Source organism: Schistocerca cancellata, chromosome 2 (genome assembly GCF_023864275.1).
Source record: "Schistocerca cancellata isolate TAMUIC-IGC-003103 chromosome 2, iqSchCanc2.1, whole genome shotgun sequence".
Classification (NCBI taxonomy): domain Eukaryota; kingdom Metazoa; phylum Arthropoda; class Insecta; order Orthoptera; family Acrididae; genus Schistocerca; species Schistocerca cancellata.
In genome coordinates, this window is record NC_064627.1 from 551126673 (window position 1) to 551150829 (window position 24157).

Here is a 24157-nt window from a genome sequence, read left to right on the forward strand (position 1 = left end):
ACACGACGTAACAATGACCGATATGCTACTCGCCGACACGATGATTTTGATTATAAGCTGTTCATTACGACACGTAAATTCAAAACGTTTAAGAATTCTGCCAACGACATTCATCCACAAGTGTGGCTCCATCAATTCTCTCATTGTTTCCCTCCCAACTGGTCATTGGAGCACAGGTTAGAATTTATGTGTGGCTACTTAGAGAATGAACCAGCTGTAAGAATGCGATCGGTCATTCACGATTACCACAGTGAAGGAGAATTTTACCATGCCTTCCTCTCAGCATATTGGTCTCAAGCCACACAAGACTGGGTAAAACATAGCATCATGATGATGAAACACTTTGAACAATCTGAATTTTCCAGTCTTGTCAAATATTTTGAAGACATGTTGCACAAGAATCAGTACCTGTCAAACCCATACAGCCCCTCAGAACTCATCCGCATTTGCTTAATCAAATTACCTGAACATTTACGGCATATTATTTTGGCAGGACGTTGCAAAGACGACATTGAAGCTTTTCAGGGACTGTTACAAGAATTAGAAATTGACACAGACAGTCGCGGGATGCGAAAACAGGAAAACAATCACTACAGGTCACATCCGTCACAATTCCGTGACGACAGAAACAATAACTGGACGCGACAAGGCTATTCTCACCACACAAATCGTGACCAAAATAGACACCACCCGTATGACAACCGTTGGCAGAGTAGTAATAATTACAGGGAAAGATCACCTCTCCGCAGTAATGACTATGACAGACATAATCAGAGAAACAGACAATATGGGAACCAAAATAACTATTATCAAGGGAGACAGAATAACTTTAGACGCAACGGTCCAGCGCGTAGTTACGATTCAGGGAGAAATTCTCCACCACGTGACCGACAAGAAAGAAACTATGGAATCTACCGACATGACGACAGATGATATGATCGTAACGACAGACCTGAATTGCATCAGAACTGGCGAGATTTAAACAGAGCAGAGCACTCTCGTCACGATGAATTTGTAGGAGTTAGGTCTCCAAATCCCAATAACAACGCGTGCCAACAAAGAGACAATAGGCAGTGACTTACTCCGCTGGCAGCCACAATACTTACTTATGAAACTGACGACGCAGCTGCCGTAGCTAGTAATTACGTAAAAATGGAAGACATTAGGGACATCTTACTCCAGGAACACGACGTAAAACATAACAACATTGCATATCCTGTGATTCACATTACTGTAAATGACGTAAAATTTACGGCAGTACTTGACTCTGGCAGTCCCATTTCAGTAATTAGTGAAACAGCTTTTAGCAAATGCAACAAATCGAACGATTGCCCCACACTTCCGTTACGTAAGATTAAATTACAAGGTGCAATCTTTGGAAAAAGTCTAGATGTACGCCAACAAACCAATTTAGAATTCTTTTGCCAAAGGCACAGCTTCTCTATGAACTTTCTTATTGTTCCATTATTGTCGTCGGAAATTATACTGGGAGTAGACTTTTTGAATGAATACAAAGCAATCTTAAGCTTTCACGATGCTGAAATAAGTTTAGAGAAAGAAGGTAAGTCAATAGCTTTGAAATTTGAAGACTGGCTCTCAAACCATGATGAGGAAATTAATCGGCTTTACCTTCTGTCAGATAACAGTTCGGAATTTTCTACGGAACTAGACACTAACAATCACTCTGCAAGTACTGACAGGGATGACATCGACGGCATATTTGAAATTAATGAGTTAATTCAGAATAAAATTCAAACAATTGAGAATTGTAATGACACTGATAGGCAGGACCTTTTTGAGATTTTACAAGCACATTCCACAGTTTTTACTCACAAAACAGGAACAATCAAGGGATTTCAATACCAATTTCGTGTTCGCGAGCATACTAAATTTTGTGTTAGACCATACGTAATTCCAGCACATTATAGGGACCGTGTTAGAACAGAAATACAATCTATGCTTGACGAGGGCATTATTGAGCCTGCAGTAAGCTCATACAACAATCCGTTACATGTTGATGAGAAGAAAAATGGATCGATCAGACTTGTCTTAGATTCGAGACAAATCAATTCTATCATTATTCCTGAAACAGACAGGCCGCAGACGATGGAAGAACTTCTTCAAAATTTTAATGGTGTAAAAGTGTTGTCTTCCATTGATCTCAGATCCAGCTTTTATCAGATCGAACTTCATCCAAAATGCAGAAAATACACAGCTTTCCTTTGTTTCGGCGTTTGTTATCAGTTTCGGAAACTTCCTTTTGGTTTGAACATTTCTTCGGCAGCATTCATTCGTGGGTTAAATTCCATATTACCTGAGTTCTTAAAACGTCACATCACCTTATATGTGGACGATATTCTAATAGCAGAAGCTTCATGGGAACAACATAACGGCATCCTCAACAGTTTGTTACGTATTTTTGCAGAATCTGGAATTACAGTTAACTTGGAAAAGTCTGAATTCGGTAGGACAAGGTGAAGTTTTTGGGACATATTATTTCTTCTGAAGGCATTCAGCCGGATCCTGAAAAGTTAGAATCAATCAGAGCCATTCCAGTTCCATCCACAAAAAAACAAGTCCGTAGTTTTCTAGGTCTCGTAAATTTTTACCGTCGTTTTCTGAATATGCAAATTCTAGTTACACCAAAACTTTGTTCTCTCACTGGAAAAAATACTATTTGGAACTGGGACGAACAAGCACAGTTGGAATTCAATTCTTTGAAAGAAGCGTTACTTCACGCGCCAATACTAGCTCATCCAGATCTGTCACAAGGTTTCTGCCTTAGCACGGATTCTTCTAAAGTCGGTCTTGGTGCCCACTTATTTCAAGAAGCCATAGAAAATGACACTACTGTTCAGAAAACCATTGCTTTTGCTAGCCGAGTGCTAACAAAGTCTGAAAAAAATTATTCCGTTACTGAATTAGAAGCTTTAGCTATCGTTTGGGCATTTAACAAATTCCGTTTCTTTCTTTCTGGTAAGCACGTAAAAGTATACAGTGATCATCGTGCACTACAATTTCTTATGTCTTCAAAATTAAATCATGATAGGTTAAAACGTTGGGCACTGTTTCTGCAAGAATTCCGCTTCACAATAGTCTACATTCGCGGCAAGGAGAACATTGTTGCGGACGCGCTGTCACGCGCACCGGCTGGGCTTGAGAAAAGTAACACAGAAGGCAACCTCGAGAAAAATTTCAGTATTCTTTACATTCAGAAAATCGCCTTTGAAAACTTCATCACCACATCTTTAAAGGACATTGCTCATGAACAAGATAAAGATCCGATTTGGAAAGACATCAAAAGTAAATGGCATGAAAAGACACACACTCAGATTCGGCATAATTACCTGGTTAGAAACAACATACTCTTCAAACGCTGCACTGTTGATGACAAGCTATGGGTACTTTGCATTCCAGACGATTTTGTTAATAAACTCATTTGGTACATTCATTTCAGCTACGCACATTTTGGCTCACGAAAATGTTATCATATTCTTCGAACGACTTGTTATTTTAACAATATTGAAAAGCGAATTCTAAGAGTCTTGTCTATTTGTAAACTTTGTCAAAAGGCGAAACCGCCTACTATCTCACATCGTGCTCCGTTGTTTCCAATTATTCCTTCTAAATTAAAAGAATTTGCTGCTGTTGATCTTTTGGGACCCCTTGTCAGGACATCGAATGGATTTTCGTACGTTCTAGTCGCTGTTGAACTTACTTCAAAATTTGTTTCTTTCACTCCGTTACGTAAAGCCACTGGACAGTCTGTATCCAACGCCTTTGTTAAAAATTTCTTACGTGAAGTTGGACACGTTAGTAAAGTCATTTCAGATAACGGACCGCAATTCAGATCTGCTGTTTGGTCACGCATGCTTCGGAATCATAAAATCAAACCTGTTTTTATTTCATTGTATTCACCACATTGTAACCCGTCTGAACGGATTATGAAAGAAATCAATAAGCTTTGCAGACTTTATTGTCACAGAAAGCATCAGCATTGGGACAGATATTTACACTTATTTCAAAATGTGCTGAATGAAATGCCGCATGATTCCACTGCTTTACCACCTAATCTTGTACTGAAGAATGTAGAACCTCCGAACAGAATCAGAGAGCTTGTACCTTTCCCGAATACACGTAAACTTCGACACAAAGACATAATTGATTTGGCTCTTAAAAATATAAAATCTGCAGCAGACAAAAGGAGAAAACTACACGGTAAAGCAAATGCAAAGAAATTATATATTGGTCAGAAAGTTCTCATTAAAGCTCATTCATTGTCACATAAGAAGAAACACTTGAGTCACAAATTCTTTCTAGTTTACAATGGACCTTTCAGAATCCGACGTATACCACATGATAATTGCGTTGAAGTTGAAACTCTGCGTACTAGGAAGAGTAAAGGTTTACACCACATTTCTCATGTAAAACCATTTATTGACAGATAATCTGCTTTTTAACTTAGTCTTTGCAATTTTCACTTCACGCTACTTGTACAATTTGTCACACTGAGAAACTGTTAACATGCAACTATGTTTTAAAGCTAACTAACCATCCAGTCAAGAACATAGGTAACTTAGACAAGTAATTGCGAATGCATTGTTATTGCGAACAGACGACACAGTGTTGTTATTTATACATTCCTCCTTGTTAGTTGCACGATTACGTAACGAATATACGGCTTACATACTTAGAATATATACCAGCACTGTTAATGAAATTTTCATGCAACATTTTTGTTTGCTTGAGAGTGGATTCTGGATTTGAGGTGCTTTCTGTGAAATGCCAGATGACACAGTGGTTAGTTTATGTGACAGCTACACGATTTTATCACGACGCTGCTAATGCGTGACAATTTAAAATTTTCTTTGTAAAGATGTTTAGACATTATGTATTCTGTTTTGTTTTAATGCTCATGTGTGAAGTTGCGTTTCAAAAGTGATTCTGATCTTTTATTTTTGTACTCATGTCATCATTCCTGTAACACTGATGTATATGTTTATTTCTATTCTTTTGTAAAGCCCCTATTACTACAAATGTTATCTGTATTGTTATGTTTTTAATGATGTATTTTGTACCTTTGTAATTGTATTCTTATGTTATATAATTGTAATTGACGCCAGTTAATCAAATTAAGTAACTTGTAAGCATTCATTTCACTGCACACATTTCTGTTGGTCATAGTATATGGACAATATATGAGAAGTAGGGACTGATAGTGTTTGCACGTGTGTTAATAATTCAGCAAGGGACTGGATAACAGCATTGCTGGTTCTAAGGACAATTAGAAAAAAAAAAAACTTTGTGAGTGGACAAGTGGTGGTTTATGGACTTGCTATATTCTCCGCAAGACTCTTCGATGGTGAATGTGCACCTGCACAGTCGCAACAGATGGCTGCTGGCCGTCTCCACAAGGACTACAGTGGGTCTGCATCTTTGATGACCCACCAATACCATTATTTCTACAAGGACTGCAGTGGGTCTGCACCTCTGGTGGCCCACCAATACCATACTTTCTACCAGGACTACAGTGGGCCTGTCCACAATTTCTACAAGGACTACAGTGGGTCTGCATCTCTGGTGGCCCATCAATACTCTCTACCAGGACTGCAGTGGGTCTGCTCTGTGATGACCTACCTACCAATATTCGTCAGAACTTCGAATGACTCTGCTGTGGGTTTGCTCCATTGTGGCCCATTACCTGTCAGCATGTCAAGAGTCAGCACTGTCTTTCCATTGGAAGGACACCACTACTTCTTCAAGACTGCATGGAAATCCACTACTTCTGTGTGCAATTTTTTTACTAATGAGACTTTGTGAAAAAAAACTGTAATTACTATTATGATGAATGATCAGGACTGTCTTTATGGACTGTGAGAAAATTTTAGCTTTTGACCAACATTGTATCAATAAGTGTGTGCCTTGGATATCTTTGTTAGTGTAATTATGAAAAATTTTATCAAATCATTATTGGCCACTGGCCAAAAAAAATTTGTAAAATTTTTTGTGGGGAGCATGGGGGCTATGTAAGTAGGCTGTTTATATTTTCTTATTGGCAAAGTTACGTAGCGCTCTATATGAAAATCACTGGCTGTGCTGTGTGCAGTCTGTGGCTAGTTTGCATTGTTGTCTGCCATTGTAGAGGGGCAGCTGGATGTTAACAGCGCGTAGCGTTTCGCAGTTGGAGGTGAGCCGCCAGCAGTGGTGGATGTGGGGAGAGAGATGGCGGAGTTTTGAAAAATGTCATGAACTGCTGTATATATTATGAATCTTGAGGTAAATACATTGTTTGTTCTCTATTAGAATCTTTCATTTGCTAAGACTATCAGTAGTTAGTGCCTTCCGTAGTTTGTATCTTTTATTTAGCTGGCAGTAGTGGCACTCGCTGTATTGCAGTAGTTCGAGCAACGAAGAGTTTTGTGAGGTAAGTGATTTCTAAAAGGTATAGTTTACTGTTACTCAGGGCCATTCTTTTGCAGGGATTTTTGATAGTCAGATTGCGTTGCGCTAAAATAATATTGTGTATCAGGTTAAGCACAGTTTTGTATAAGTTGTTCTAAGGGGACGTTTCAGTGTGTCGTAAAGTAATATTTAGTAAAAAATGGATTTCAAGTCCGTTAAGGCAAGAAGGTTATGCAAGATTGCAGAAGAATTTAAGGGATGTTCAGGAGTGGACGATAAACAAATATCCTAAAGTATTGTTAGATGGAAAAATTTGCAGTAAATGTAGAAAAAAATCTCGGAAAACCCAACAGTCAGTGCTGATGTTGCTTCAGTTGTGCCAGATACTTCCAGAGAAGATTTAAGTGAAGATGAAGTAGCATGAGATCTGGCACTCGATGCTTTAAATAGTAGCCTTCAATATTTAGGTGAATTTCCTGTGAAGAAAAAGAGGCTTCAGCGTGAGACAAAGTACCCAAAGCAAAAACAGAAAAAATAGCCTCTGTGTTGAAACGTACTTATGTGGCACAACCGGAAAAAGAAGAGAGTGAAAATGGAGAAAGTGAAATTATCACCCAGCTGAAAGATAAGTTTCACAATTCAGACCGTGTATGCGATAAAACACAAATTCTAACTGTACTGCCAAAGAGTTGGAGTATAAAGAAAACTATGAAAGATTTTCTGCTTCAGATTGCATGGTATGGAGAGCAAAGCGGTAGCCGAATATCGTATATTAGTGACACCAAATCCAAAGCCAGTTAAGACATTATGTGAGAAAGCTGTTCAGTGTGTACGTGACTTTTACTGTGATCGTGACGTGAGCCGTATGATGCCAGGAAGAAAAGACTTTGTGTCTGTGAAAGAAAACGGAATTACAGTACATAAACAAAAGCAGCTAGCGTTGCACAACCTTAAGTTTCAAATGGCTCTAAACACTATGGGACTTAACATCTGAGGTCATCGGTCCCCAAGACTTAGAACTAAGTAAACTTAACTAATCCAAGGACATCACACACATCTATGCCCGAGGTAGGATTTGAACCTGCGACCGTAGCAGCCGCGCGGTTCCCGACTGAAGCGCCTAGAATCGCTCAGCCACAGCGGCCGGCCAACCTTAAGGACCTGTATGCATATTTAAAAGATAAATACCTAGATATAAATATTGGATTCTTCAAATTTTGTGAGTTTCGACCAAAGCACTGTGTATTTGCCAATGCCAGTTTTAACAAATAAAAATAAGATAATAACATATAATAAAAATTTGTAATAATAATAATTATTGTGGTTTGTTTGGATAAGTAACTGAGAGATTAAAATTTACGCCGTGAGTTTATCGAGCCTCGCACGTCCGAAGATGTACGGAACGTAGCCAGGGCTCATTATATATTTTTTGTAGACAAAGTCTGATATCTGACCTCAGCTTCAATCATGACAATGGAGTGACTAAAACTACTAAAACAGAGAAAAGCATACGATTAAATAAAACATATATTCATTACAACATATACATTACGATATGAATGTCACTTACGTAAAATTATAGGTAAATAAGTACAGATAAATCACAAATGAGAGCGACTTATTAATTCTGCGCCTCTTTTCTGCAAATAAGTATCAATATGGCTAACTGGGGAGCCACACAATATATTACGTTCTTGGACAACGAGTGTAGATGGACATAAGAGTGTAGATGCCTACTGGCTGAGACAAGAGAGCGGTGTTAATTCATTTATTTTGTTTCCTCTTGTCTTAAAAAATCGATACATATAATCTAAGTTAAGTAACTTAAATATCGTCTCTGCTCGAGTGCAACTGGTTCCTTAAACAGTGAACTCATGCTTTTTGTGTGTGTCTTGCACCAAAATTTCAAGTTAATAATGGAAGGTTGTAAACTTACAGCACTAACAAATAAGTGAAGAATACATATTATCATCATACAAGCACTGTGTACCATTTGTTACATGTAATCTTGCACTACCAGCATGTTTCTTAGGTTCATATCCCTATTTTCCAGGCGTGACAAGACTGATTATCTGTATGGTCTGTTTGGTAAGAACTGCATTTATGAAATTGCATATAAATGTTGTTTAATTAGAGGCACGGTAGTTCTAGAGGCTATAACAAAATCAACAGGTGATTTTATTGAGGTGTCAGCATCATGGTTACAACAGCTCCTACTGCACTCATTTATCTCCCAGCAGCAGTCACATTTCTGTAAAATCATTAAAGAATGTCTAAAAGTAAATGAGTTTCTTGTTCTTTGTGATTTTGCAGAAAATTACTCCTTCACCAGTCAGGATGAGGTACAAGGATTCCACTGGAATAATTCACAGGCTACAAGTCGCCCATTTGTAGCTTACTAAAGAGACTCAAGCACTAATTAAATACGACATGTACCATACGTGGAAATATCTGACTGCCTTCGGCATAAAACAGTGTGTGTTTATTCTTTCCAGACAAATTTCATCAATTTCTTAAAATGTCAGTTTTAAAATCCAAAGCACATTCATTACTTTTCGGATGGATATGCTACCCAATATAAAAACAGAAAGAGCTTTATGAATCTGTCCTACCATCAGGAAGATTTTGATGATACAGCAGAATGGCATTTTTTTTTTTTGCTACAGCGCATGGTAAAGGACCTTGTGATGGGGGTAGCAGGGACTGTAAAGAGATTAGCAAGACTTGCCAGCCTCAAGCGACCTTACGAAAATCATATTTTGACTTCACGACAGTTGTTTGAGTGGTGCAAGGAAAATATTCTTTCATGTATCTTCCATTATACATCGGTTTCCCATCATGATAAAGATACAGCCAAGATGAAACAACGTTTCAAAAATACAACGACGATTCCAGGTACCCATAAGTTTCATTGTGTAATACCTGTTAACAAAGGTTTAGTAAAAACAAAGACCTATTCTGCTTCTTTAGTGAGTAGAGAAGAGTCAGTGATTGCTATGGTGAATGAAATGCTGTTAACAAATATACATGGATTTGTTGCCTGTATGTACGACATATGGTGGGGTGCATATGGGGTGCATATGTCTTACAAAAATGTGAAGAAACAGATGAAGTAAAGGTCAACTTCTTGCATCTACATGGACCATGTCCGTCATTTGTGTTTTCTGCCAAACCAGACACTTGTGTCATCAGAAAACGTGACATTATCACAAGGATGGATCCAATGATACCAACTGGAAGGACATACAATCTCCATGCATAAGATTTGGAAAACATTAACAATTTAGTTGGAGAGTTGTGATGAGAGATCTAATAACTTTTCATTGCCTTTTCATTACAACTGTAATGTAAATAATGTAATGTAAATAATTCATAATACTGCTATAATAATGTAAACCATATTTTTGTACAATAAGACTTGTGGATTGTATTTATCATAATTTGTGTTTCATATATGTATGTTGCCTTCTTCATTTCGATAGTGTATTCATCCTGACAAAATAATTTTTGTGCTTGATGCCTTTGGTGTGCCACCTTGATATTTCCCATATTTATAGTAACATATTGGAGCATTTAATATATTTTTTCAAAAAAAATTGATGATGGGGTATTTTGAGATATTCAAGGGCAAAGGTCAAGGTAAATGAACTTAAGTATGAAAAATCCTCAGGAACTTGCCATGTAGCATATCAATGTAAAGGCCTATTCGTTAGCTTTCCGATGGTACCATTTTCATTGCTGTAACTGAATGAGAACCAGAATTTCAGTCAGTTATGTTGTGACGGACGCACGTAAATTTCGCACTTATTCCAAACTTTACAGACGTATAACTTTCTTCACAGTTGTAACACACACTTGCAAATTGGTATTTTTCCATCTCTTATCGGGGTCATTGAATCCACCAAATTTGAAAGGAATCTGAGATGGTCAGGTTGAAAATGTTGCTTTACTAGTCTACGTTGAACTGGCATGACCCATTGGGTGCAATCGAGATCAGTAGGAGATAATTATTGGCAGAAGTCAGATAAAATTATTTTTACTGGGATACTAGTGTCATTTGTAACCCCATTATATTTAATTTTAGTTCTGGGTATTGCGCACATCTCACGACTGACGACAGATTGTCATTCCTCCGAATGATAGTAGTAAGACACCTTCAGGTAAGGCACTTAAATTGGAGGTAGTCGGCATGTAGATAGAGTATGTTTACAGGCGCACAGAAATTACAAAATACCATTGACAGACAAGAGGAACAAGAGTGGGTCCATGACTGACCCCTGTAGCACTCCTAAGATAGCGTGCTTCTAGGAAGACTTTTCGTTTCCACAGACAATACACTGCTCACTGTTCCTCAAATAGCTTTCGAACCACTTAAGCACATTATTTTGGAAACTCCTACCTGTCAGTTTTTTCGAAACAGTATGTCAGAATGGACGGCCTCAAATATGTGTTTTCCTGAAGTCTAGTAGCGTAAATATAGTGTCATCACTGTTGTCATTACATATTTTAGGTCATCTGTTACCTTAATTACTGCAGTGATCGTGTTATGGTGTTTACGATAGGCAGACTGGTATTTATCATCGCTCATGTCATATTACAGATAAGCCCTTGTTTTAGTGTAACGCTCTTGGTTACAAATGTGTCCTAATATTTTGCTTCTAATCTACAGGAGCCCTAAACGTCTGGATGGAACTGATTGTGATTGCAAGAACCTCTGCAGAGGCAACAGTCAAGATATTTCGAAACTATAAACATGCAGATTCGTGGTCCCAGGATTTGCATAAGAGCACTGTGTTGCACTCGAACAAATGCCGTGCTTATGAAGGCTGTAGAAATGTCTTGTCAAATTAATGTCAGACGTATTTCTCTAAAAATGTAAGAGACCGTTGTAACTAAACTTTCACTATTTGAGAGGGCTCCAATGACAAACTACTGATCGTGGGACAGTGAAACATAATGGATACATTTGTAAGGACATGCGGAAGAGAAATAACGAGTACACTATTGAAAGAAACATATTTTCATTTACACATGAGTTATTAACATTTGTTAATTGCGTACAATATTTACGATTCGCGTTAGGAACGTTCCTTAACGTGACGACTCTCTGTATCCATGACAGCCTGGAACCGCACTAGAGATTGTTCTGCTTCTGTCCGGAACAACAATGGACCATGGAATGTTCTGTTGTGACACAGCTGATACTCTGCTCAGATCGAACATTGTGTCCAACATTCTTAGCCGTTAACTCCTTTACCAATTTATCGCCGTTAATTGGAACCTCCTAATCATGTTCTTCTATCCCGCTGCGGAAAGAGGACCTCTCCGAATTCCTTTAGCGGTCGATCCTCGCGAATAGCGATAGCATTGTTGCTGTTGTTTTGGTAAAACAACTTTACGAATAAAGTCCAGTTCACCTTGTCCAGACTCATGTTGACTGTCTGCAACTTTAATGCACACTGACGCTGGTGTTCCAGTCCCACGTCGTCGTACCGGTACCATCGGCGCATAATGGCAAGTCATATAACTAACTCTGTTAACAACTAAAATCCTGCAGCGCACCGTCTGAACGTCATTCCTACAAAACTGGGTACCCCTACGGCAAACAGTTTACTGTCTTTACAGTCTACGTGGTTCAAGTAACGAAAATTCAATTATAACCGCAATTAAGCACCCGATAACACAGTCACTCGAATGAGAAAGTTGATGGAAGTAAAATATATGCCACCCAAAAACCAAAATTATACGCCAGCTTCATACACATCTCGGAATTCGTTCCAGTGCTACGAGGAACGCAAACAGATCTTACTCAGAGCAGCTATATCAGACATAAATCATATTTTCTTCGCAATTAGGCTGTATGCGAACCAGCTAATGAAATTCTTACACTAGTTGATCAGATTTTATTAACCACTAGACACTGATGTGGCAATCCTCCATAAACGTGATGTGCTATTTCATAAGTATAGTACAGTTTTTAAAGATGCATATCCTTGCCCTGTAACTCCTGAGAAAAACCTAGTACACTAAAAGATGACTGTATCGCCCACAGGCCAAAAGTCAAACAAAAAAAGGAAGAACCTGAGAAATGCATCTGCTTCCTTGACGTACTGTGTGCATACTTGCTTCTTTGCAGAAGTTGCGCTCAGGGGTCTGGGAGTATTATTAATTTCCTGTACTACGTTTGAAGTGCTGAGTTTTGAACGGGGCTTAAAATCTCCTATCGAATACATGATTAGTGAGATGTAACAGAGGAAGCCTGCTCCATGTGATGAATACCACTCATTCGTTGAGTTGTGCGTCTTCAGAAACGTGGTTCACGGCGAATGACGTGATAATTCGTAATAATTATAGTTGCTCTTCTACTTGTGAAATAATAACTTTGACATTACGGCCTGTCTCCTCAACCGCCATAGCATGTGAAATACAGAAATTAAATAACTCAGCTTGATCTGTGAAGATCTGATGTAATTGATATCTGTAGAAATTTAAGAGACATGACTGTAAGTGAAGTATCTGGTAGTTCTATACATGGCGCCATGAACTGAAGTAGTGACCGTAGCTTACGCAGTGCTATTAATTACTGTCATGATACAATTTCATCGATAAACAGGACGATGCCTTTCTACCATTCCTGACTTCTGAGATTGTTATATCTTGGTAAGCTAACCACGAAGTTAGGTTGCAACCACTTCTCGCCAGAACCAGTGCGTGAGTGAGGTAAATTGCATAGGTCAGACTTCCTCTGTTAGATCTCACTGATAAGGATTGTAACTCCAGTTTACGAACTTTAAGAAACCAAAGCATCTATATTGAATAAGAGGAACGGTATTTGGATCCAGTTAGCCTTGGACAACCTTACTTATTAATGATAAAAAAAGCTTGAATATCTCATTAAACATTGTTTGAGATGAAATAGTTACGTGCTTCACTCTGTTTAACTGCCTGATATTAAATGTACTTAAGTTAGCTCTCAGTATGTTGACTACTATTCTGGAATCGTTTGTTATTTTTTCAGGTGAAGGGTACACAACAGTATGGAATCGCCCAACGAAGCTCGACCACCGCCTCCTTCCTGGATCAATCAAAAATTCATAGAATCTGCAATGATAAATAAAACTGGAAAAGAAGTATCTGTAGATTCAATTAAAGTACAGTACGCTTGTCCGGAAGGAGTTGGCTATACAAGTTTGCTGTTCAGAGTAACTGTCCTTCTGAAGGGGGAAGACAACGAAGAAGAGGCGAAAAAGGAATCACTACTAGTCAAAACAGTTCTTGATTTTGGTCCGATGAAGGAACTGATGGAAAATTGTCAGGTGTTCAGAATAGAGACGCAGATGCTGCATGAGGTGCTGCCGCAGATCCACAAAATATTGGCGTCGTTGGAGGGTGAGGACTTCCAGCCTCTGACAGCTCGCTGCTACGACTGGGGTCAGCAGCCGGCAGACTTCCTTGTGTTGGAGGACCTGTCAACAGCCGGCTTCAGGATGGCTGAGGGAGGTCGGCCTCTGGACTACCAGCACTGCAAGATGGTCCTCCGAGCATACGCCAGATTACACGCCGCCTCGGCGTTTCTACTCGACAAACAGCCACATTACAAGAGCGTGTTCGCTAGTAGTACGTTCACAGACAAGCGTACTCAGGACTATTTCAGATCAATAGGGTCTAAGATCATGTCTGCACTGGCAGATGAACTGAATAAGTGTCCAGGGTATGAAAAGTATTCTGAAAAATTCCGGGGATTTATAGACCGATATGCTGACAGCATATTCGAATTATTTGAGCGAATGAAGGAGGAGACCAAGCTACTTGTAATGGTCCATGGTGACTGCTGGAAGAACAACGTGATGTTTAAGTACGTGGAGGGAGCACTGTCAGATGTCAGACTTGTTGACTTTCAGGTTAGAATACCTCAAAACTTTTGTTACACGTTCTTTCTTCATGAAGCTTAACTCTTTTTCCAGTAACTGTATGAATAGACGTACCACGCCTCCTGTGTGGCTGGTCCCGGCGGAGGTTGGAGTCCTCCCTCGGGCATGGGTGTGTGTGTTTGTCCTTAGGATAATTTAGGTTAAGTAGAGTGTAAGCTTAGGGACTGATGACCTTAGCAGTTAAGTCCCATAAGATTTCACATACATCTGAACATTTTTTGTACCATGTCTCTAATAAAATAGATTATTTAGACGGATAGTTGGAGACGTCGGTCGGCACATACAAAATGGCCTGTACGTCTCCCAGCGTTAACAGTTCTTGACTTTTACCTGTGGGGTACATTTAATAAGTTGATTACAAGGGAACAGCGACCTCCCCCGAAGATAAAAAATGCCATACAATGCGGACCTAAGCAAATTCCAGATGTAATTCAATGTGCAGTAATGAATCCCTCGAATCGCTTTAAGCCATCTAACAGCGCAAAAAGTCAACATTATGAGAACTTCATTTGACAGTCACAGTACTAAACTCGCGAACCGTGCCTGAGCTGCGTGTGTTCACGCATTGAGGCAGTAGGGCCGACGTTTATGAAACCCCTTCTCTTGACGACAAGACGATAGTTTGTGGCGTTGTTCTCTTCTTAATGTCAATTTCCATGCAATATGTCACTGGCGTCATCTTTTTAGGCTTTTCCAAAGCCACAGAAAAAGCGTACAATTAAAAGAAATTAAAAGTCCCCACGACAGCTAAAATTACTTACATGCGTCAGAAAATTCGCCGTTTTGCCCGCTTTAACTTAGATCGATTTATTTATTTATTCATTCTGAATATGTCTGTGATGGTCTGTCCGAGCTGCCTCGCCGTGCATACTCACGCATTGCCAAAAATAAAAATTGTGTTCTGCTGCAAATAATTGTTCGTTTGATGTTGAGGCCTCAGAATGTTTACCTTATGACGCACTGTAATATGCCAGAATGATGTATCAGTTTTTAACATGTTTCGCTCTGTTGGTGACCCGATTACAACGTTTTAGCAAGTAAATGCCTTAAGTTTTTGGACTTGAAACACACAGTCTAGCCTTTGATACCATGCTAAGTTCCCTCTGCCATGCACTTTACAGTGCTTGCAGCGTGTGTAGATACAAATAATCGCGGGAAAAGCCCACTGTGCGTCAACTGTTGTAGCTGATGGCCATCGCTTTTTGATTTTTAGTGGACGACCTGAGTATGGCCACTTGAAACCACGAATTGTGTTTGGCACTGGCGGTGCTAATATGCCTTGAAATTTTTGTCGCTGCACTTGGAAGGGGAAAGACCACCTATGGCAAAGCGAAAGCGGAGACCAAGAACAAAAAGGATATTACGATAAAGAGATGATCGCGAAGCGCATACACCGCTGATAAGGAAACTTTCCCAGGTGTAAAAATAATGACCTCGATGAAACTTAGCGGGTATGTAGAGGGGTCAACATAATGATATATATTTTTTCGTTTCTACCAGATTTCGCTTTTAAGGCATAAAAGACATCCCCAAAGGTAATTTGGAATATTGTGTTAAGACTGAATATCTTAAAAACCATGAAATATAAAAAAATTAATAAAAACTAAAACGTAGTTTACTTTCTTGTTAACTGTGTAACCAACTACTTTAATAATCCGAAATTTCACAAAATATCCCATCATAATCAATTAATACTGAAAAATAAAAACATTTTGTTATAATATAAATGAAAGAAGCTTTCTTGTCACATCCATCCATGTGTAACGAAGCTGGTTTCTGAAATAAAGGTTTTTGAAAATAATCTGTGCACAATGTACTGTCGGAGTATTTTCGACATACCTAACTGAAACCTCATTATTATGCTAATTACTTGTTTTATTTATTCTTGTTTTACATTTTAAACTGTTATGTTATGTTCTACTCTTTTTTTTGTTTGTTAGTGTGCCGTTTCACAAATGTATATTTTGTTAATTGAAACAATTACTAATTCGTTATCATGTTAGAAAATCAGTAAAATACCTAACTGAAACCTCATTATTATGCCAATTACTTGTTTTATTTATTCTTGTTTTATGATTTAAACTCTTATGTTATGTTCTACTCTTTTTTTTTGTTTGTTAGTGTGCCGTTTTACAAATGTATATTTTGTTAATTGAAACAATTACTAACTCGTTATCATGTTAGAAAATCAGTAAAATAATGATAATCTGTCGATAAATGGTTAAAACATAAAGTTTTTTATATCTGGCATATAAAATAAACGAAATTTCCGTACATAATATACACGACGGAGAATAGAATATGATAAAAAATTCAGTAGGATTTCAAATTGTCTTGGGTGGTACTCTAAATATTCTGATTTGTATTAGGCATATTTCAATATGTTGGTAAACCCGTGCTACGAGGAATGGTTATATGCTAGTGACTTCAGCTAGAGTATATTGTTTATCAACCAGAGACTGACTGCATAATCATTAAACAAAACTATATCTCAAAATCTTCTCAGAAATTTCTTCCAACACTGAAGCCTTATATGTCGCACGGCTGTGCAAGCGCCGTCGAACGCTTTGTGATCATTAAATGAACAAGTTCCTTGTCCTCGGGTGAGATGCTCAAAACTGACCACCACTAGAATTTAACAATAATACAGATTTTTCTCCCGGACTGGGGAAGAAAACTTCTGTCAAATATCTTTTGACGTGGTCAGACGTTAGTTTATTAGACTTCGGTGCAATCACAAGTTCATTTGGGGCTTCAAAGAAAGATCCTCGTATTCTTAGCCCGAATTCACCATTAGATTCTTTTAAAATTATGAGAAAGGATGTGGTCAGTGAGAGGAAACCGATTTGAGCTTCATACCTGAGAACGGGGAAGCTGTTCATCTGGTGATACCCAATGGCCTGACAGAACACATATAGCTACGGGATGTATACTGCTTTCGATATTGGAACAACTTTGTGAGAAAAATTTTTGATCTGGTTCCACTGAATGTTATGAGATCAGTCTCGACTTGAGAAACATTATATGCTAACTATTGTCACTGGTACATAATAAATTTTCGCCGCCAAGGTTTTCCGACGTACTGAAACAAATCAGGGTGCTTTGAGGATTGCCCACAATTACTTGGGAATTCTGCTGAATTTTGTTTTATATTGTGTAGTCCATCGTGTGTATTACGTGAAGAAGTTTCGTTCATTTTATTTTTGTGGTGTGAAGGAAGCGTTATGTTTTAAGCATTTATTTACAGATTAACATTACTTTAATGATTTTGTATCATAATAATGAGTTACTTATTATATTCAACTAACAAAACACATATTTGTGAAATGATAAAATAAGAAACAAAAATGTAAATTTAAAACGTAAAATAACAATTTGAAACGTAAAACTAAATTAAGAAACCAGTTTTATTACAGGTGGATGGATATGCTGTGAAAGCTTCTTTGATTTATGTTGCAAAAAAAAAAAAAAAAATATAATAATTTTTGAAAATTAATTAATAGTGGTGGGATATTTCGCAAAATTACAGTTACACAGTTATAAAGAACGATAATTACAATTAAGCCTTTATATGAACGACTTTTTTCTTATAAAGAACGATAATTACATTGCAGCCTTTATATGAACGACTTTTATTCATATTTCATGATTTCGAAGATATTTCCTCTAATCCTTGAATGGTAAACTATCTTTCAGGTAGCGTTATATCCCTTAAAAGCCATATTTGACAGAAACGAATAACAACGTACTGCATTAATTTGACCGCTCTACATATCCGCAAGTGGCATCAAGATCGTTTATTTACACTTGGGAACGTTGTCTTGTAAGCCCCGTGTCGCTGAAACGCGGTAACTTACAGAGCGGTCGCGAGCTACAATATCGGCCAGCGGAATCGTGTGTGGCGCTGCGGGAAAGCGATGATAGCGCTCATAGCTGTAACAGCTCCGTCTTGTGCCAGAGATCCAAATCCATGCTCTCCAGCAGGCTTTGAAAGTCACCAGGTCGGGATACTAGAGCGAAGTACAAAATTACTCCTCGTCCTTTTTAATTTCATTTTGTTAACAGGATAATTCCCCAAGTCACGGAGAAAGTTATTTTTACCATTTTAAATCCCTTCCCCCTACTCATATAGGCGAAAGACCATATATGCCTAAGCAATCACAACACTGTTGCCTGATCCAGCACCACCTACGTAGGAAAGGGAGACCTGATCAATGAACACCTGAGTGGTTCTTAGATTCGAGGTAGCTCTGTAATTGCTTTCATTGTGGGCGCAGGAGATATCCCTCCACTGTTAATTAACTAAGAATAACGAGTTTTGGCTAATTATATTCAGTTCAAAACAGATCACTGCAGACAAACACAGTGCACAGTCGTCTGCATCAAATTTTGATTGACATTCACCAATAATTGAAAAATAAACCTTCTCTGGCTATGTCCAGCAACTATATAAAACGTTGTCAAAAATGAGTTGTGGCCAGTAGACATCAATCTGAAGACGAATGAGGTATTCTGTTTGTGTGTTATTTGATTAATGTCATTAATAAAACTACATATTACTCCCACCTAATACGTAACAAGCAGAATTCGTTCTTTTTGCAGAAGACATTTGCATGTTAATCAATCTAAAGATACTTAGGGAATGGTTCAAATGGCTCTGAGCACTATGGGACTTAACATCTTAGGTCATCAGTCCCCTAGAACTTACAACTACTTAAACCTAACTAACCTAAGGACATCACACAACACCCAGCCATCACGAGGCAGAGAAAATCCCTGACCCCGCCGGGAATCGAACCCGGGATACTTAGGGAAAAAGAAGAATTGGTAGATACTTTTTTAAGCGCATTATTGAATGGTATTCTATAAAAGGTCTTATGATAAATTTCTAAAAGACGGCATATTCACTTTTATAGATACTACACCAACGGTAAATTCAAAAAAAGGTTTGAAATTTCAAAGTTAATTGATGACAATTTAAACTGAAAACAAATTTAACGTCATAAACAGCTCAGTTCTGCCACGTTTGCACTAACAAACATTGCAAATCTTGGGGAGAGACAAATCGATGAGTTGACGTATCTAGCATACATCCATTCAATAATGTCCAGTGGAATAATGTCATGGGATAGCTCATCTTTAAGAAGGAAAGTTTTCACAACTCACGCGCTGTAAGGATAATATGTGACACTCGCTCATGATTATGTTTTAGGCATCTGCTCTTGGGGCTACATCTTTTTACTACTGCATCACTGTATTTCTGTTCCCTCATTAAGTTTGTTGTAAGTAACCCATTACACTTCACTAAGAACGATGGTATTTAGAGTTACAATGTCGGAAGAAGAAGAAGTAGTATTCATTATTTCATATTAATACACTACTGGCCATTAAAACTGCTACACCAAGAAGAAATGCAGATGATAAACGGATATTCAGTGGACAAATATATTATACTAGAACTGACATGTGATTACAGTTTCACGCAATTTGGGTGCATAGGTCCTGAGAAATCAGTAGCCAGAACAACCACCTCTGGCCGTAATAACGGCCTTGATACACCTGGGCATTGAGTCAAACAGAGCTTGGATGGCGTGTACAGGTACCGCTGCCTATGCAGCTTCAACACGATACCACAGTTCATCAAGAATAGTGACTGGCGTATTGTGATGAGCCAGCTGCTCGGCCAACATTGACCAGACGTTTTCAATTGGTGATAGATCTGGAGAAAGTGCTGGGCAGGGCAGCAGTCGAACATTATCCAGAAAGGCCCGTACAGGACCAGCAACATTCGGTCGTGCATTATCCTGCTGAAACGTAGGGTTTCGCTGGGATCGAATGAAGGGTAGAGCCACGGGTCGTAACACGTCTGAAATGTAACGTCCACTGTTCAAAGTGCAGTCAATGCGAACAAGAGGTGACCGAGACGTGTAACCATTGGCACCCCATATCATCACACCGAGTGATACGCCAGTATGGCGATGACGAATACACGCTTCCAGTCTGCGTTCACCGCGATGTCGCCAAACACGGATGCGACCATCATGATGCTGTAAACAGAACCTGGATTCATCCGAAAAAATGACGTTTCGCCATTCGTGCACCCAGGTTCGTCGTTGAGTACACCATCGCAGGCGCTCCTGTCTGTGATGCAGCGTCAAGGGTAACCGCAGCCATGGTCTCCGAGCTGATAGTCCATGCTGCTAGAAACGTCGTCGAACTGTTCGTGCAGATGGTTGTTGTCTTGCAAATGCCCACATTTGTTGACTCAGGGATCGAGACGTGGCTGCACGATCCGTTACAGCCATGCAGATAAGATGCCTGTCATCTCAACTGCTAGTGATATGAGGCCGTTGGGATCCAGCACGGCGTTCCGTATTACCCTCCTGAACCCACCGATTCCACATTCTGCTAACAGTCATTGGATCTCGACCAACGCGAGCAGAAATGTTGCGATAAGATAAACCGCAATCGCGATAGGCTACAATCCGATCTTTATCAAAGTCGGAAACGTGATGGTACGCATTTCTCTTCCTTACACGAGGCATCAGAACAACGTTTCACCAGGCAATGCCGGTCAACTGCTGTTTGTGTATGAGAAATCGGTTGAAAACATGTCAGCAAGTTATGTGAATGCTCTGAAAAGCTAATAATTTGCATATCACAGCATCGTATCCTGTCGGTTAAATTTCGCGTCTGTAGCACGTCATCTTCGTGGTGTAGCAATTTTAATGGCCAGTAGTGTATTTTCGCTAGCACCAAAAGAGGTGCATAATTCCATTAATATAATTTTTGCTCACTTACCCACGATATAAAGCTTCTTACAGACAGCAAAATTAAATTAGAAAACAAAATGAAAAAGTTTGTCCTTGACATTTTGTATTCCGCTGAAGAATTTCTGTTTATTTAGTACGTGAAAGACGGTGTGTTGGAAATTAGTAATTCACTTCCGCATTATAGGAAGAAACAATTTGTAAATGGTTAGTACGCAGCCATATTTACAAGTATATAGGAATGTGTAATAAGAGTGCAAAATGACTCATTCCACATCACTAAGATGAATCGTATAAATCATACGTGGAATGTATAAATATGCATAAATAACGCACCATGACTGGTAATTTGTACATCAGTTCGCTGATTCGACAGGTTGTGCTGCCGTTCATGAACAGCTTTCCAGGGTTTGTTTTACAATGGGATAACGCTGCTGTTGTAACCCAACATTCTCTAAAGATTTGCTTTGTCCTGTTCGATCACCAAATCTGTCTCCAAACGAGCACATATGGGACGTCATTGGAGGACGACTCCAGCGTCATCCACAACCAGCATTAAGCGTTCCTGTATTGACCGCCAAATGCTACAGGCAAGGAATTCCATTCCACAAATCGACAACCGGGACCTGCACGACACAATGTACGCAATATGCGTGCTTGCATTCAGCATTCTGGCGGTTACACTGTTTGTTACAGAACCGTCAATTCACCTTTGGAATGGCTTATCTCGTGTTTGTATTAACCTCTGATCTAGTAACGTTAATCGCTTAAGGGGGGTAGGACGTCAAACGTGCCGATTTGGAGCAAGAGAGGCACCACAGGACATTTTAATTTCCACTGTCTATACTTTTACAAGTAAATTCATAAAATTTTGTCAGCATGACCAGGAAGGATTCAGGATTCACACTCGTAGCAGCGGAAGTTAAAAAACATAACAAAATTTTTTTTACATGTGAAATTTCATCATTTTTTCGCTTACTATTGGCTGCATTTGTTGCTATAGGTAGACTTTTCTTCGTAAGTAAGAGAGACTGTTCGATGAATTTTGCACATCATACAAACCATACTTACAGGTGTCTGAAACTCTAGAATCTATTTAATTTATTAAAAAATGAATGAGCTGTTACGTTATAAACTTTATGTTTAGAAAAAAATCAAATTTTGTAGTTAATTATCTCAATTTTTACCACAGTTTGTAATAGATTTGGAAAATTCTAGAGTTTCATACACCTGTAAGTATGGTTTGTATGCTGTGCAAAATTCATCAGAGAATCTCTCTTACTTGTGAAGAAAAATGTACCTATAGCAACAAATGCAACGAACAGTAAGTGAAAAAAAGATGAAATTTCAGATCTAAAAAAAATTATTTTGTTATGTTTTTGCACTTCCACTGCTATGAGTGTGAATCCTGAATTCTTCCTGGTCATGCTGACAAAGTTTTTTGAATTTATTTGTAAAAGTATGGGCAGTAGAAAATAAAATGTCCTGTGGTGCCTCTCCTGCTCCAAGTCGGCCCGTTTGACGTCCTACCCCCGTTAAACATGTTGCCTACACTATTGTATTTTTTGGTTGTGTGATTTTTTTCCATCAGTGTAGTTACATTTTAGCATATGTACTTTGAACGAGCGTTAATGGGAATGTTTGCAGGTGTCATACGTGACCAGCCCGGCCTCGGACCTGCAGTACTTCTTGTACGCGAACGCCAGTGAGGGGGTCCATCGCCACCACATGGATGACCTTCTGTGCGAGTACCACAACACGCTGTCGGGCATCCTTCGGTGCCTGGGTATGCAGCAGGAAGCTGAGGTCTTCACTTTAGAGGAGCTGAAACGGGACATGGACCGCTGTCTAGTTATGGGATTTCTCTTCAGCTGCATGAGCGGCTTTGCTCTGACTTCTGAAAAGTACGGTGCAGAATACGTAAAGGCATTCAACGACCCAAAGCACGCCGACGAAGCTCTCGCTAAGATCTTCAAGAATCCTTATTCGTTATCTTACATGAAATACCTGACGCCAATTTTTGACAGTAAAGGAATTTTATGACAATTTGTAGCACGTATAGCTATTAAGATTCAAATAATCTAACAGTTTGTAAATTTCTGTCTTAGACGTTCTTCTATCTCACTGTAGGCTATGAGTAAGTGGATATGATGTCTTGCAGAGGCGTGCCTACTGTGTTACGTGATTAATTCGCATTTATTTCTTGAGGATTTGTATATAAGTAGTAGGACAACTCTTGTGCTCCAAAATCCCTTTAAAATATGCTTGGTATCTTTTTTATTCCATGGGTTATTTTTGAATATACTGATATCGAGAGAGTTCTGGATGAAATAATTACAAACGTTGCAATCCTTCAACGGTTGTCGAAAAGATATAGTCGCCATTTCTTATGCTGGTGAGCACTGGTACAACAGTAATCGTATACAGAGTAACAGAATAAATCTCATGTTGTACGTCAATCATTCAAAGCGAAAGTTAGGGAGAGTCTTATACCTGGAGGATAGTGTATCTAAGAACACATCCTGGTCGGCGGTTTAATCTAGTGACTGAGTTTAGAAACCGAAGGACTGTGCACTAGAAACCGTCATAAATGTTTCCGGCATTTTCCACTGTTCTTGTTATCGTGAGACATGAGATTGTGCTCTGTATGCAGCGTTTATAAATATTAAGAATTCTACATATTTGTGGGCGAATTATATTAAAGCTATTTAATGGCTATTGTTAATTCGTTAACAGAGTTCTACACTTAGTAAAATTCTGTATATTTTCAAAACCAGTCATGTAACGTGTGGACAGTGAAGCCGTACATAGTAGGTCGTGCACCATCTTGTACCTTGAAACGTAATAAGATCTTCTATCATGGAAAAGTGGTATTTGTAAATGAATGGAGTTCGTATCGTGTCTTATCAATCTTCACTCTCTTGAAAATGGAAATCTATGTTCGCTGTCAATAGCTTCTGTTTCAACATATTATTAAATTATAACTAGTTCCTACTAATACTTCTTAATTTGATTTCAGTTACAGATTATTGATGTGAAGTAGAGAAATAGTGT

At 38.7% G+C, this 24157-nt stretch overlaps 1 protein-coding gene across 1 annotated transcript in view; it reads left to right on the forward strand.

Annotated features, from left to right (window-relative positions):
* Positions 1-23451, forward strand: part of LOC126162138 (uncharacterized) — a 31785-nt gene extending 8334 nt beyond the window's left edge. The window contains exons 2-3 of the mRNA XM_049918433.1: positions 13421-14303; positions 22751-23451. Of these exons, the coding sequence (XP_049774390.1) occupies positions 13440-14303; positions 22751-23146 (1260 nt within the window). The 5' untranslated portion in view covers positions 13421-13439 and the 3' untranslated portion in view covers positions 23147-23451. The remainder of the gene's footprint in view (positions 1-13420; positions 14304-22750) is intronic.
* Positions 23452-24157: the final 706 nt, after the last annotated feature.